Raw genomic sequence first — 16,915 nt, forward strand, 5'->3', positions numbered from 1 at the left:
TCTATATACATGTTTGCTGTTATTCCTTAAATCTGTAAAGGGAGCTCAGAAAGGTGTCATTCATATTTAATTTTATCTAATTATATTTTAAAATACTTAAGGAAAATAATCTATTTTCTGCCATTGAAACTCTCACGACCCTATGTTCTTAACTTTTCCAGAAATTCTACAACAGTAGGCTGGATAATAAATATTTCCTAAGGTGAAAGGCCACATAGATTAAAGTTATTTTACTCTCTTTTCGAATTCAATACAACACAATTGTTTTAGCTCTGAGGGTATTCTGGTATTTGGAGCATTTGTCAAATAATGAAATGAATCATAAATTAGATTATAATTGTTATAATTTCCAGTTATTATTTGTTTGTCTTCAGTTTACTCTGTACCCAAAAGAGGGGGAAGGGATGGTCAAAAAATTCTTAGGCAACAGTAGTTGATATAATTGAACACCAACATTACCTTTATCACTTCCATAATAATAGAATACTGTTTTACTGAGAGCACACCACCGTTTCTGCCATTCAAATCCCAGAAAGCTGTGATCTGCAATAAAGAGGGGAAAATGTAAGGCCATTTCCTTACTGTAAAAGAAAAAGTTAATTAATATGATTTCTAAGATTCCTCTGAGCTCTAACATTCTGTGACTAATTTGTATCTTCTTTTCCAAGAGACAAAAAACCAAACAACAACAAACCAACAAAGCTAAAGGGAATAAAGTAAAGTAGCTACGGGGCTGCCATACTTATGGGATCAACAGCATGGCTAACCAAGTCTTCTGACAGGGACAGTCAAAAAGGCATCTGACTATACAATCTTGAGATAATTGATCCATTTGGGTCTCATTTTCTCAACTGTTATAAAAAGAAGGGGGAGGAGCTAACCTAGATTATTTCTGTTACTCTTTCAGTTTTAAAATTCAGCTAAGAAAAGCAAAATGAAATATAAATAGAAAGGCCCATAGGGACTACCAGAGAGATAAGCAGAATGGTAATGAAAAGACTATCTGCTTTTCATTTCTCATATTGTAAAACCACCTCCATATTTCATTTCCTTTAAATATTGGTGTTGAAAGAGTGAGACCATACGGTCAACTCCCAATTATCACAGCCAATGGAGAGGAACACTGAAATGAATAATAAGACAATGGCAGACAAGATGCCAGGCTTGATCTGAACCATGGTGCATGCCAGGTTGGGCACAGGAGAACCTGCTGCTCAGCCCAGTGAGATACTGGTGAGAAATCCCACCTTTGAGAATATAGTCATGGCCTGCAGCTTTCCTTTGAGAGGCAAGAAACAGCTCCTGAATCATTTACAAATAACCAAGGTTGACAACTAAAAATCTGACCTAATGTTTCTTATTAAAAATTATTTAAAGCTAAGAGTTATATTTTGTGGTTTGGATAATGTCATCCAGATTTTCTTACAATCTTAAAACTCTTTAATCACCTAAAACGACTATTGCCTCCACATGTATACTACAAACATGTTCTATCTAAGGATGTAAGCGTTTTTACATTTTTCATTAGAACCTTAAGTTTACCTTTTCTGCGTTTTTCAAGGTAGCCAGCCTTTAGAACAAAAGGAAGGTCTTGTGCTGCAATTGGAGGAAACTGGGCTCCTATGAGAAGTTGGGGAGAGAAAAAAAAAAAAAGCAGTGGGTAATCCATTTCAGAAAAAACAAGTGCCAGATCTCATTAGATTCAGTGTGCTTTTAATTACTGAAATTGTTTAAATCTAAGTCTATTAGCCTTGTTTCATATCCATTCCATAGATTAATCCCCTCTATCCCCCCTAAAAGTCTCAAAAAGTAAAAAAAAAAAAAAAGTTCTGTGCTCCTACATCTTAATATATCCTCCCAAAATACAGGACTGAGAAACTATTATAAATAAATGCAATAAATCCCTGAAACAGAGGTTAAGAATTCCAAACAAATCATAGCTTCTTTATATTTATATTGAATTAATTCTTTAAAAATTTCAATACATATTGACTCTTACCTGCATAATCCCTATTTCTACCAAGTAAAACATAAAACGCTTTTCCCCTAGAAGCAAATGCTGACACTTGTTTCTCTGAGCCCACAGCAAATATTCTCTCCGCTTGTATTCAGAGAAATCTTATGGACATTCCACTGAGTGAGTATGCTTTAGGTTTTTATAGGGCATTTAAGAGTCTAAAACTAGATAGATCTCATAAAACTATTACAAACAAACACTGGATCCCTAAAAAAAGTTTCTAAATCAAGCTAAAGTTAAGTTGATTAGAAATTGTATATTCACGGTCATGGATTATAGGTTACTCAATTTTACAAGTGTTCAATATTTTTATAAACTTCATTAGAAATATAAGTTATCTGCCAGGTGCAGTGGCTCACGGTTGTAATCCCAGCACTTTGGGAGGCTGAGGCAGGCGGATCACTTGAGGACAGGAGTTCGAGACCATCCTGGCCAACATAGTGAAACCCTATCTCTACTAAAACTACAAAAAAAATTAGCCAGGCATGGTGGTGGGTGCCTGTAATCTCAGCTACTTGGCAGCTGAGGTAGGAGAATCACTTGAACCCAGGAGGTGGAGGTTGCAGTGAGCCAAGATCATGCCATTGCAATCCAGCCTGGGCAAAAAAAAAAAAAAAAAAGAAAGAAAAAAGAAAAGAAATATAATAGTTATCCTCAGCATTTTACTAGAACTCTAGCAAGTGAAAACAACCAATCAAAAGAAAGTCTGTATGTAATACATCCAGTGGAAGTGGTTTCAGTACAGCTTAGGATAGAAAATGTGTCTGAGTACAAACATACAATTAGAATGAATAAGATCTAACATATGATAGCACAACAGAGTGACTATAGTCAACAATAATTTATTGTATATTTTAAAATAACTAAGTGGCCAGGTGCAATGGCTCATGCCTACAATCCCAGCACTTTCGGAGGCTAAGGAAGGAGGGTCGCTTGAGCCCAGGAGTTTGACACCAGCTTGGGTAACACAGTGAGACCCCTATCTCTATGAAAAATTAAAAAATAACTGGGTGTAGTGGTATACATGCCTGCAGTCCCAGACAGTGGAGGAGGGGGGTAGATGTGGAGAGAAGGGGGTCTGAGGTGGGAGGACACCCCAAGAGGTCAAGGCTGCAGTAAGCCATGATCATGACACTGCGTTCCAGCCTGGGTAATAGAGAGAGACCCTGTCTTTAAATAAATAAATAAATAAATAAAATAAATAAATAAATACAATTGGATTCTTTGTAACACAAAGAAAGAATAAATGATTGAGGTGATGGATACCTCATTTATCCTGATGTGATTATCATGCATTGTATGCCTGTATCAAAATATATAATATGCCCCATAAATTTGCCTATTATGTACCCACAAAAATTAAAAATTAAAAAAACAGAATGGGTTTGATAGGAAGTTTATTATATAGAAACTCATCACATAATTTTACCAGCTTTTTTTTTTTTAATATCATGGGGATCATAGTAGTGATAAAGCTATGGATATTTTGTCTTAAGAAATAAAGCTTAAAATTAGAGTACTAATTTCAGCTCCTTGGTGGATCAATTTCACTTAGTAAACACAACACAGTATCATTAAAACATATTTAAAATAGAACCCTGATTTTGAAATGTAAATGAAATTTTAGGGAAAGTGTACATACTTTAATAGCTGTTCAATAAATGTATCCAGTTTATTTTTTTCAAAATAAACTTGGTACATATAAAGGTATAAATTATTTATTACAGTATTTTGCACATAAAACAAAAATTACAAACAGAAATCTTTATCTATGTAAACAAGTCCTGGTCAACCACTAAACTAAAGCGGCTAATTGTGGGATGATTTGGTCTCATTAAGGGGTAGTCCCACAACTCTCTCACTTCCATTAGGCATAATAAATGTTCTTTACATAAGGAATGGATGTTCACAAAATCTTAAGAAGAAAAGTTAAATTATTCTGAAAAGAAATGGGTACCTTTAGCATAGCTTTCAACTCTAAAATGTTACTAGTCAAAAAGGAGATAGAGATGGGAAGAAGGGAGAGGGGAGAGGAAGTGGGGGAAAAGGAAAAGGAGAAGGGAAATTAGAATTTACTAGCATTCAGTATACACATAGCCTGAGTCTTTTGCTTTAAGAAAAATGTTGACTAAATTTCCACCTGATACATCACAATAAAATTTGATGTCATAAGCAATACTTATTCTGAATTCTAAATTCATGTTTCTAATATAAAATCTTTTATTTCTTCCCTGGGGAGTGGAGGCATAATTTTTTTTAACTGAAATTTCATTTTTCTAAACCTTTATTGCTGTTAGTCCAATATCCAGGATTTGTTTAATAGCCACGTGAATTCTTTAAAACACAAAAGTACACTAATAGCAATCCCTGTAAATACTTTAGATTTTTAAATTTTCAGAAGAACCATTTGGTTTGTATGTCACTATGAGCATACGGACAATACTTTCTGATGGCAGGGATGGAAAATCTGTCATAACATATAAAAAAGTAGTAATTTCCTTTAAAAATATGAATTCTCATATCATTTAGACCTCATATCACTATGCCTACAATGATTAATGCTATTGACATTTAGGAAGATTCAGATTGGTATAAAGAAACAAGACTATAAATATACAGGCATAATGATACATGAAGAAAAAGAAATTAAGGCTAATGTAAGCCTATCTGTCAGGCAACAACAAACAGCTGCCACGTTTGCCATACACCGCAATTACATTACCTCACTATGTAACAGCCAATTATACAACATTCCAGTGAATTCACAATCATATTCTCAGCTTCACTATTAAAATTCAAACCTTGTCCTAAAGAAAAGTTTTGCACTGGGTCTTAGTCCTTTGCACATAGTAGGCATTCAGTAAATGTTAGCTTTTATTAGCTATTATAGTTAGATACTGTTATACGTTACTATAACTGTAACTACTAGTTCAAGTGAATGGATGCTAATGTAAATATAAGACTATGTTGCTCAGAGAAAGTTAATCAGAAATGAAAGATAGGAAAAAGCATAATTTGGCAACTATACAAGTTAAGCATTGTAGCTACTTCTAAAGCAGTTAAAAGATTTCCTTTTACTAAGTGAAAGTGGTTAATGAAAAAATTATATCCTAAGGGGAAAACAAAACTTAACCCATATTCTGGGGACTAGACTATGCTACAGGAATTTATTACATGGACTTGCTTAAGTGGCCACAAACTTTCAGTACCCAAGAAAGTAAGGTATATACTGAGAAAGACTAGTTTTCTTTTTATAAAATGATTATGTATTTCTTATATGATAATCCTACTTTTCTGAAGCAGCTCAAAATATTAGACATTAAAATCGATACCCTGGCTGGGCGCAGTGGCTCAAGCCTGTAATCCCAGCACTTTGGGAGGCCGAGACGGGTGGATCACGAGGTCAGGAGATCGAGACCATCCTGGCTAACACGGTGAAACCCCGTCTCTACTAAAAAATACAAAAAACTAGCCGGGCGAGGTGGTGGGTGCCTGTAGTCCCAGCTACTCGGGAGGCTGAGGCAGGAGAATGGCGTGAACCTGGGAGGCGGAGCTTGCAGTGAGCTGAGATCTGGCCACTGCACTCCAGCCTGGGCAACAGAGCGAGACTCCGTCTCAAAAAAAAAAAAAAAAAAATCGACACCCTACAAGGGCAACTAAGCAAGGAATGGGTCTTCTTCCAACGTGCAATTTGAGAATCTGAAGCATTCAAAGTGGGAAAAAGGTCACAATGAATTCAAATAAACAAGTATCAAGTGCCAATATTCCCAGCAATTCAGGGAAAAAGGCAATAGTGAAATCCAAATTTCCTTATAATTAGGTTGATATTTTATTCATAAAGTAACTGTTTCTAAAAGATAACTCAAGAATTCTAGTATGTGTCTTAAAGGTTTTGCCTTAAAAACAAATGGTGTATATCGTAGACATAGTACAGCAAGCTTCAGGTATGGATACTAGAATTTGAAAAGTAGAGAAGAGATACAAAGTATAAAAATTAATAACAAATTACCTTAAAACTAAGGTATTACCTACTCTTGGTGATTTTATTAAACTATCACTTTATCTTTTTTTTCTTGAATCTAGGATGAAAAACATTGGAATGTTTAAATGCCTGTAATATACTTAAGAAATAAGCATTATCTTTTAAAAAGTGTTAACAATTAAAAATAATTATTTTAGAATGAAAAACAGTAGTTACTTCAATTTTAGAGAAAAATATGAAGTCTGTGGTAGGAAGTATCATTTAGCGACATTCCAGGTGTTAGGCTGGTCAGGTCTAAACCCAGTGTTGGCATTAACAGGGTAGACAACTGCATTACTGTATTTAGGACAAAGAAAAGTAGAAAAATGTGTCTAGATCACAGAAGCTTCACTCAGAAGACAAGGCCTAGAGCAGCATGCAAGTCCCTTAGTAGGCAAGGGAATGAGAGTGAAAGAGAGTTAGAGTTGGGGGAGAGAGAGAGAGCTAGAGTTGAGGAGAATAGGAGGTCTAATGGTCCTTTCTTTTTTATTTAGATTTCTCAAATCTAAATGAACAAATGTTGATTCACAATTTTGTCCAGTATTGGGTGCCTCAATACACTATATTCCAGGGTCTTCCCTGACATTGATGTGTCTCCTAATAGACTCTTCCCTGATACATACACATACACACACTCACACACACAAACACACACACACACACACACACACAAATATCCCAGTCTAACACCTCTTTAAATGCATTACTTTATCTAAGACAGTATGTGATATCATTACCAAAGTGCAGTGATTCAGAGACATTTTCAAAATAGATATGCTTTTATTATCATTTTTATTTTTTGATATGCAACTTTGGTGATCAATTTAAATGCTAGACTTCTAAGGAATCCAAAGCCTTATTTTTACTATTTTATCATCAATAAATCATCATATTATTGGCTTCATTACACTAATACATTCACACTTTTTTGGTTGTTTAATCTAGACTTTATGCAAAATTACAATTAGGTTTCTGAGCTTCACCTTTTGCTCCCTTCAATTTTCCCTTTTCTAGTTGGCATTTATATAGTTTTCAACATGAACACCAAGCTTTCACATAGTGTAATTCTTCCTACCACCTATACTCGACTAAAGTTTCCTTTTCCCTTATATTGGAAAAGAAAGAAAAGATACTTTTAAAAAGACTGTTATTATTCATAAGATTTTTCACTCTGAGTCAAGATGTTGGTCCATTTAGTCAAATATTCTGTGTCACCACATGATGTGACTGTTTTCCCTGAACTCCAAAAAGTAAAGAATAAACTTCTCAACCATACAACCATATCTTTTTTCCTGATAATTCATATAAATAAAGCATCTACAAGTTTATTTAAACCTTTTCAAATTCTTCATTTTCACCTAATAGTTGGGATACTGAGTTCCATAAATTGGCCACCTCCTAGGGGGAGATAGTGCTTCCTTTTATCTCTTCTAAACTCATGTAGTAAACTACCAAAAATGCAGCCCAGGCTGTAGTGCAGTGGCATGATTTTGTTACTACAACCTCTGCTTTCTGGGCTCAAGCGATCCTCCCACCTCAACCTCCTGAGTAGCTGGGATTATAGGTGCACAACAGCATGCCTGGCTAATTTTTGTATGTTTTGTAGAGACAAGGTTTCATCATGTTGTCCAGGCTGATCTCAAACTACTGGGATCAAGGGATCTGCCCGCTTTGGCCTCCCAAAGTGCTGGTATTATAGGCATGAGCCACCACGCCTGGCCAATACACCCATTTTTTAAAAAAAGTATTTACCCACTTAATGATTGCTTTATATTTGAAACATGTATTAGGCTTTGATTGTCCAAAAATATTATCTCATTTCATGATGGTGATACTCTCACGTATCCACCAGTGGTTATTTTATTATTTAGATTAGCTTCTCCAATTGAAGTTCATTTTTCTTAAGAAGTGGTAAACAGAATGAAAGTACACTTTCAGGTGCCAGTATGTCATAACACCAATATAATCCCAATGCTTGTAATTTTGTACAAAGGTAGAGAAGTGCTTTCGGTTTTGCTTCCACTATCCTTACAGTTGAGGTCCACTATCTTAACAACATTTTTGGCTGAAGGGTACATTAGTACTTAGCTTTAGGAAATAGTCCATAAAAAAGCCTCAGTTCCCAGAGCTGTGACTGGCTCAGAATTCATCATTCCACAAGTGCAGTTTAATTACACTTTATAATTATACACATAAACTTACAAGCTATTTTCCTTGTTTCTAGAAATTATGTAATAGATACAAAGATGCAGGGATGCAGACACTTCATTTCTTTTTCTAATAGGTTTTAAGTATAAAAATTCACTAGCATATCTGCAAAGTAAACAAAGAACCAAAACAAAATAAGACTATGCACCAACAAAGGAGAGAAACCTACAGTTAACTTGGATATAAATAGTAAATAAAATGTTTTAGTGGTATGGCACATATTCAGAAGCTTAGCTTTACGTTGATACTGACTTCAAAATCCATGGCAGAGATTAAAGAAGTCTGCAATGTAATCTCAGTTCTAAACATTTTTTTTTTTTTAACCTTAAACATGTCACTTAGCCTCTCTGGACTCAATTTCTTCTTTTTAAAACCTAAAAAAAAAAATAGGTTCAATCATCTCCAAAGCCCTCCAATTCCAGGACTTCATAAAATATATCCACACTAATATTTTTCTTGTCCTTTCAGTAGTAAACGGCCAAGGTCCAAGATAGATTGAAGTTTCAATTATATCAAATGTGGAAATTGCTCACAATCTATTTTTTATAGAACAACTAGTAACTTCTTTTACATCTAGCATAGAACTATTTTATGTCATTTAAAAGGTTTAATATTCAGCTAGAACCTTGCCCTGGAATATGTGTGATAGAAATAAATATATAAATTAAATATTTTTCATATTCGAATAATTCTCCCCTCCATGTGGGAAATTTGGAATTTCCAATCTGTTTATCAGTATTTTTAGTAGCAAAAGGAAGACATTATATATTCAATGAGCATCTCAAACAATAATCACTGCCATAACTCTAATAGAGGACTAATTGTGTTACTTTAGCATAGTCTTTCCAAAAAGCTTGTTTTCTCATTGTAGCACTATTACTTTCTTCAGAAGAGATTCACCAATGAATACACTAGTACTAGCAATCTCTAAGCCTATTATGATATTTCTTTTAAGAAAAACAAAAACAAAAAAGCTCACACCATGCTTTGACATTAAGATGGTCAACTTTCAATTGGTAGAACCATAGAATTCTCAGGAGGGTTATGCCTTGGGGAAAACGCTTTAAGAACTGACATAGCAGCCTATGTGACTACACTGGGGTAAAAGCAGAGGTTACAACTCAAGGGTTTAACATCTGCTAATCTCCTCTCTCCTCTGAAAAGTGGCCATTTTGAAGGCTACCAAGCAAAAACAGAATAACCATGAGGATAATTCAAATTTGCCTTTATTAACTCTAAAGGATTTAAGACTGGAAGTTTTCACTATGCCTTCAATAGGTCTATTTGGAAACAAAGAAGACAATAACTATTAATATCATAGCTACATGCATGTAAGATATGCTCATGAATATAATCCAAAAGATTAAGCATTTGTTCAGAGTTCAATCAAAGCTTCTATTTTACATCTCTTCCTTCCTCCTCTCCTCCTTCTCCCTTCTCTTCTTCTCTCCTTCCTTTTCCTCCTCTTCCCTCCCCTCCGCTCCTCTTTCCCCTCCCTCTCCTCTCCTTTCCCTTTCTTTCTTCCTTCCTTTCTTGCTGCTACTAATTTTCACAGAAATCTACAAAACTACAAAAAATCCTAATGGCAAGATTCCAGAATAATGAAAGGAAATCTGAAATCAATTGTGTTCATCAACATCCATTAAAATAATGCTCAAAAAGTCACAGATCAATAGTACATGTGAATTATATGATACAGAGTCCAATTATCCTTCTCCATTCATTTAAAACTGCTTCTTTTACTTTAACATACACTTAAGTATATGACCAGAAACTGAACTATCTTATTACATGTCTGAAGATTGCTTCTTTAGATAAATCTTTAATATAGAACTTCTGTCCCTTTCTCATAAAAGTAGATGTGAAAAAAATCTCTTTAAGAGTTCTGATTTGTTGGTCTAACAATAAACCACTAGTTATCACATTGTTAAAATATATTAAACTTGTTCCTTATAGAATTTTAAAATATGGTTTTTATCTAAAAATTCTAGAGTTATTAATTTGTGGAAAACCTTATAAAACTCTCTCAATTATTTCCAGGGAAGATAGCATATCAATACACTGAATTAATCATTTTAAAATAAGGTTTTACTTTAGAGACAAGACTACTAGTTTATATATTTATAACATAGGGCGCCCTCTGTGTTTTTATATTTTAGTAAAGGTTACTTTTAAATAATAGATCTTTTGATTCCACATAAAAAATTTAAATCAAATTTTACCTTTCACATAAAGTAACTCCTCAGCAACTCTTTATCTGCCTGTATCTTAGTCATCTACTCTGCAGCAAGTAAAACATTAAATTCTAAAAAATAATAGCCTTCTAAAAAAGTCTATAATACATACTTTGAGAAAATGAGATGCAAGCTCAAAATGGAATACATTTCTCCTTAAGTTAAAAATATAATTCTAAATATATCAAAATGTTCAGTCTCTAAATATATAAAATTAAATATATACAATTAATTATGAACTGGGTTTTAATTTAATGCATCTCTTTCCACAACAAAAGTGCCCCCAAACTGATACTGCATTTTAGACTCATGTTCAGAACCCTGGATTTACATTCAAATTGCAGGATGGCTACCAGCTCTGTGACTTAGCAAGTTACTCAATTTCATTAAGCTTTAGTTTTCAAATATTTCAATGTAGATAATAGGCGGGCATACTATGGAGAGTTACTGTGGGGATTTAGTAGGACAGCACTTAAGATAACTCTTTAAGAAATGTTATCTCTTATTACTACTAGTATTTTTAAAAGGCAACTCAAATTTGCCACAAGTCCATTGTTACACACACACACACACACACACACACACACACAAAAGGAGGCTGAAAATATAAACCACTAGAATAAAAACATGAATGTTAAACACCTTTTAACCACACGACTTTCTTTCTGGTTATAGATACTTGGCCAAAAACAAATCTGATGCATAAATAAATATTTGACAAGATTATACATAATAAAGATTAGCATAAATGAAAAGGAACGTTCTTAACTCATATATTAAACAATATTTACTAGTCTATATTATGTGCCAGGCTCTTTTCTAAACAGTACCCAAAACAGAAAACTAGGAAACATAAACTCAACTTCACTGGAAATTTGTTGAAGGCATCTTAAAAGTCAAACAATTATATATAAAATTTAAACAATAACAATAATAGGTCCTCGGCTGGGGGCAGTGATTCACACCTGTAATTCTAGCACTTTGGGAGGCTGAGGCAGAAGGATCACTTGAGGCCAGGTGTTCGAGACAGCCTGGGTAACAAGCAACACCGCATCTCTATAAAAAATGTATTAATTACTCAGGCACAGTAACTCACACCTGTAGTCCTAGCTACTCGGAAGGCAGAAGAATCGTTTGAGCCTAGGAGTTCAAGGCTGCTTATGATAGTGCCACTGCACTCCAGCCTGGGTGACTGAGTGAGACCCTGTCTCAAATAATAACAATAATAATAGGTCCTACTTTTTTCTTCCTTACCTATGCTATCTCTGTATCAAACACAACTGCTTCTATTATCTCCACACTATAAGCTTAAATATGTTTTTTTACAGCACTATCAGTGGCATGATTACAAATATCAGCACTGCAACAGTTAACATTTATTAAGCCTTTACCATGAGTTAGGTAAAGATGACGATACCAGTCATCATCTCATTTCATCATCATATAACCCTAAGAGGTAAGTATTACTAACTCTATATTACCAATCAGAAATCAAGGTCACACACAATAAGTGGAGCCAGGACCTTAAGTCTACTTGCCCAAAAGCCCATTTTCTGAAATGCTATGTTCCACTGCTGATGGAATAAATGAATGCCATCTATAGAAACTGTGTCAGACAACATCATTGCATTACTTTTCTATGGCATTAAAGCAATCACTATTATTTAAGATTAGTTTCCTAAGTGTAATATGATATATTTTAATATACCGTACTTTTTTTTGAGATGGAGTCTTGCTCTTTCACCCAGGATGGAGTGCAGTGGTGCGTTCTTGGCTCACTGCAACCTCCACCCACCACGTTCAACGATTTCCCTGCCTCAGCCTCCCAAGTAGCTGGGATTACAGGCACACGCTACCATGCCCAGCTAATTTTTGTATTTTTAGTAGAGACGGGGTTTCACCATGTTGGCCAGGCTGGTCTCAAACTCCTGACCTCAGCTGATCCACCCACCTTGGCCTCCCAGAGTGCTAGGATTATAGGCGTTAGCCACTGCACATGGCCAATATACCATACATCTAAAATGTGGAGTGTTGCTTCATCTGTAAGATTTTGGGTCAATTTTGCTTCTTAAGAATGTATTTGAAATACTTTCATTTTGGTTTAAAAACATATATACACAAACATGGAACAAATTAGTCATGGGAAAAATGATGTTTATGGAAGGAAAAGGAGGTTCCTTTTGTATGCAGATTCCTCCAGCAAACTGCATAGAAATAAGAAATGAATATAATTTAGACTGAATTCTTTAGCTTCTTTCCACTCAACTATGCTTTATTTTTACATAGGCCATAGGACAATTCTTTCATTGATTTACTTACTTTTGCAACAGCTTTATGTTGCGTATTTTGAGGTATAAATTTTTAAAATTATTTTCAGATTATAAGTAACATTTTTATAATTTGTGATATTCTTTAAACTCATTTTATTTATTTTTCCTATTCTGTATACAAAAAGTTTAGAGTCATTAATAACACAAGATTATATCTTAAGTATCTGAAATAGGAATATGCAGAGTTATAATGTCTTCTACATTGTACAGTATAATAAAACATGCTTTTGTTTCTGTCTTAAGAAAAATAACAAGTACGTAAACAATTGTCATTCTATTCTCATCTCCCAAAACAACTTTATTATTGAGGGGTAGTTAATATGAATAAATAAATAAGAAAAATAATAAGTGACAAATGTGTAGTTTGAAAACTATCAAACATGAAATTATTTTATGACTAACTTATTAATAGAGGTAAATTGCTGAATTAAGGCTCTCACTCTATTTCACAGTCCTACTCTGAGTATTTGATTACTAAATTGAGCTTGATTACTAAAGCAAATACATTCCCAAACATTCTTAATGCTTTAGTCTTCATAAGTAAATAGTATACCTGTTTCTATTTAAGAAGGAAACTACCTAATTTTTTATTTAAATCAAGAAGTCCTGGCATTTTCCCTCTTCTGTCATTCAAAGTACCTACTCTGGTTTAAGGTGTTATAAGTATCTTCCTAAAAACACATGTGTATGCAATCTTTCTCCCTCTCTCTTACAGACACACACACAATTTGTCTTCCTTTCACCTAAAACAAGAGATTTTTCCATAACTCTTTTTTCAATATAGATATGAAATTCATACATTCTTACCTAGTATTATTGTTAATTTAGTAATATACTGGTTCCTTCTCCCCCCAAAAAGCATTTCACAGGCATTTGTATGATACATTTGGTGAGGCAAATTAAAAGCAAACAGGAGCTATCAGTGTGTATGTACACAGGGTGGGACAGAGTGGGAGGATGGAAGATGGAGAAGAAGGGAAGGGTAAGGAAGGGGAGGAGGCAGACTGACAAAGCAAATACCTGTATAGAAAAATGTTAATGTTAGGGTAATTGGGATGAAAGGTATATGGGAACTCTGTGTGTTATTCTTGCAACTTTTCTGTGTCACTGTTTCAATATTTTTTAAAATCAAGGCAAAATTAGAAGTCAGGATGGAACAGAAAACAACTTGGAACTACAAAGTCATTTACACTTGTGAGGAGTGGGCCAAAAATTCACTTATAAGCTTTATAACAACCAACATGAAGCAAGAAATATAATAAATTATATGAGCCATTGCCCATAAGATAAATACAGATCATTGTTCAGGGAAGAAAACACAACTATTTCTGGCTCCTGGTACTGAAATGAGAAAGAAATTTCTCCCATAGTTCTCAATGTCCTCAATAACATTTTTACAGTATATAAAACTTTCTTAGGGTTGTTTTGTATGACATTGTTCATATTAAGCCAAAAGCTTAATGCCAAAGTGAAATTCAGTAAAAGCAATTCTACAGAGTACAAAACGAGAAGGCCCAAGTATACAGCTAGTTCCCAAAAGCTTTGTTAAACTCAAGAATAAGATCATAGACTATCTATAGGAACAGACACCCTGCACAATTTTCAGACAATCATTCCAAAATCCTGTTTGCCTATTAAATCTCAAGAAAAAGCTCCATTCTCAGGACGAAACTAACACAACTCTTTTTATGTTGCTGCTTAAGTCAAGAGCCGTATCCTTTAACAACCAGCCAGGCTGGGGGTAAAATTAATACACTTATTTATCAATTTACAAAGTTTAATGACTTTGCAGGGACATAAATGTGGATGAAGATCATCTTAACACAAAAACAAATCAGCAGCTGGCCTATAAAGTTCTAACTCAGTGCCGGGACAATTCTAGCCTGCAAAATTTTAAGCATATACCTACTTTGTATCCATAAAACGTCCACAGAACAGCATGTTACTGAGAATGATAAAATGCTTGAGTCTACTCTTCAGTATGAACTGGCAATCATATGTACACCTAGGTAACTGAAAGGATTATAAAGCATTGTTATCCATATAACTGAGCAAATTACTAGAGAATTCATACTATAATTTCAATATTAGAACAGTTCATGTGTAGCAGTTTTTCTTCTTACTCTGGAAATAAAAGCATACCACATGCTTAATCCTTTTTCTGATCCTTAGTTTCAAAGGGGAATAACTGTCAACAGACATTTGTGAGACTGGTGAGGGAGACAGACATAGACATTCATGTGGTATTTACAATATCAGGCTAAAATGATGTGCCACAAGTGTATCTTTTTCACTAGAATTTGAGCAAGGGGATCATAAGGCAGTGTTCTGAAACTTGAGTGTGCATGGAAACCATCAAGCGTACTTCTTTCAAATGTAGAAGTATAATTTGAAACAAAATCATCTATATGGCTCAGAATGGTATATTTAAAAAACCTTGTTTTGTGTATAGGATTTGTAAAATATGGTCTAAGCTAATGTTCACTGCAAAATAAAAAAGTCAATACATAGATAAAACATAGTTCTGCAATCAGTACACACTGAAAACAGAAGGAAAATGCCCGAAATATAAACGATAGTGCAGCTAATGATTTGTATTTACAACTAGCTAAAGGGTCATTAAAATAATTTTGTAAACATTGAATACACCTTTCACAGTAGTCTCGAGAGAGAAAGAGAGGCTGTCATAATAAAACACAGTATTAAGCAGTCAGTTGCCTGCATGTGTTGGTTCATTCATCAGGCAGTTACTGAGCACCCAGTATGTACCAGGCACTGTGATGGAGCAACAGGTACAGCTACAGTCCTTGCCTTTGAGAAGCTCATGATTAGGTGCAATTCCCCACTAATAAAGAGATTCAAGAAACCAATGAGGAAAGAGAAAAATGGAGGCAAGATAGCCGTTAAGACATGAAGAACAAAGAGGTCATCCTTATATTTATATCCCATCTTAATATCTACTTTCACAACTACTAACACTCCCATTCAGTTCTAAACTTTATAACCACCAACATGAAGAAACATAATAAAAAGGAAGAAACTGGGACAGAACATATAATATAAAAAGTGCCCATTTAGCTATGTGATTTTAGCATATTTTTTAAAAAGCAAGCCAGGCACAGTGGCCCATGCCTGTAATCCCAGCACTTTGGGAGGCTGCGGCGAGTGGATCACTTGAGGTCAGGAGTTTGAAACCAACCTGGCCAAGATGGTGAAACCCCTTCTCCACTGAAAATATAAAAATTAGCAGGGCGTGGTGGCGTATGCCTGTAATCCCAGCTACTCTGGAGACTGAGGTGGGAGAATTGCTTGAATCCAGGAGGCAGACATTGCAGCAAGCCAAAATCACACCACTGAACTCCAGTCTGGGCAACACAGTGAGACTCCGTAGCAAAAAAAAAAAAGTATTCAAGATGTGGAAGAAAAAAACCAACTGACAAATATAGCAACTGATATTTACTATGAGGATACATCAAAAGGTAATTCATTAATATGTTCACTGTGTGGGCTATCTCACTGCAGGATCTGCCAGAGCTGACATAGCCCAATCGTCCGTCTCCTTTTCTCCCAACTAAGAGTTGTCATTACCAGAACAATTTCACCAAGAAATTTTAACTATTTAGTTCAAATTAGAAATGGCAAAATTAAACTTTGAAAAAGAAACTGATGGAATACTGAGCAGAACAAAATGATTGCTAACAACACACAACTGATGTAACTTCATGTAAACAACCAGTGCTGTTCAGTCACACTTGAACATCACATCAAGAGCAGTTCAGTGCACCTTCATTTGCCCTGTAAGGCACTGGAAGTTACCTCAGAGGAGGCTAAGGCAACAAAATGGTCTGAACTCTGAATCTGTAGTTTGCTCATAAATATTTGAAATACACAATGACCTCTTGAAAATATGAAAAGCCTTAAAATCTGAAAGATACACATCCCACTAAAATTCCATATGAATAAATGGCATAACACAAGTTATTCCAAGTCAATTTAGATACGGTAAGGTCTTATAAGATATCATATTGCATGTTTCTCTAAGAATTCAGCTGTAATTAATCATGTCTGAATAGACCATGATGTATATTCTCACTGAAAAACAAAA

At 34.6% G+C, this 16,915-nt stretch overlaps 1 protein-coding gene across 3 annotated transcripts in view; it reads right to left on the reverse strand.

Moving 5' to 3' along the window:
• SKAP2 (src kinase associated phosphoprotein 2) overlaps nt 1-16,915 on the reverse strand; it is a 336,690-nt gene that overhangs the window by 69,373 nt on the left and 250,402 nt on the right. For all 3 annotated transcript variants that reach the window (XM_011938574.1, XM_011938573.1, XM_011938572.1), the window contains 2 exons: nt 1,543-1,620; nt 460-543 (listed from right to left, as the gene is read on the reverse strand). In XM_011938574.1, coding sequence (XP_011793964.1) covers nt 460-543; nt 1,543-1,620 — 162 coding nt within the window. The remainder of the gene's footprint in view (nt 1-459; nt 544-1,542; nt 1,621-16,915) is intronic.

This window comes from Colobus angolensis, unplaced genomic scaffold, assembly GCF_000951035.1.
Source record: "Colobus angolensis palliatus isolate OR3802 unplaced genomic scaffold, Cang.pa_1.0 Scaffold175, whole genome shotgun sequence".
Taxonomy (NCBI): domain Eukaryota; kingdom Metazoa; phylum Chordata; class Mammalia; order Primates; family Cercopithecidae; genus Colobus; species Colobus angolensis.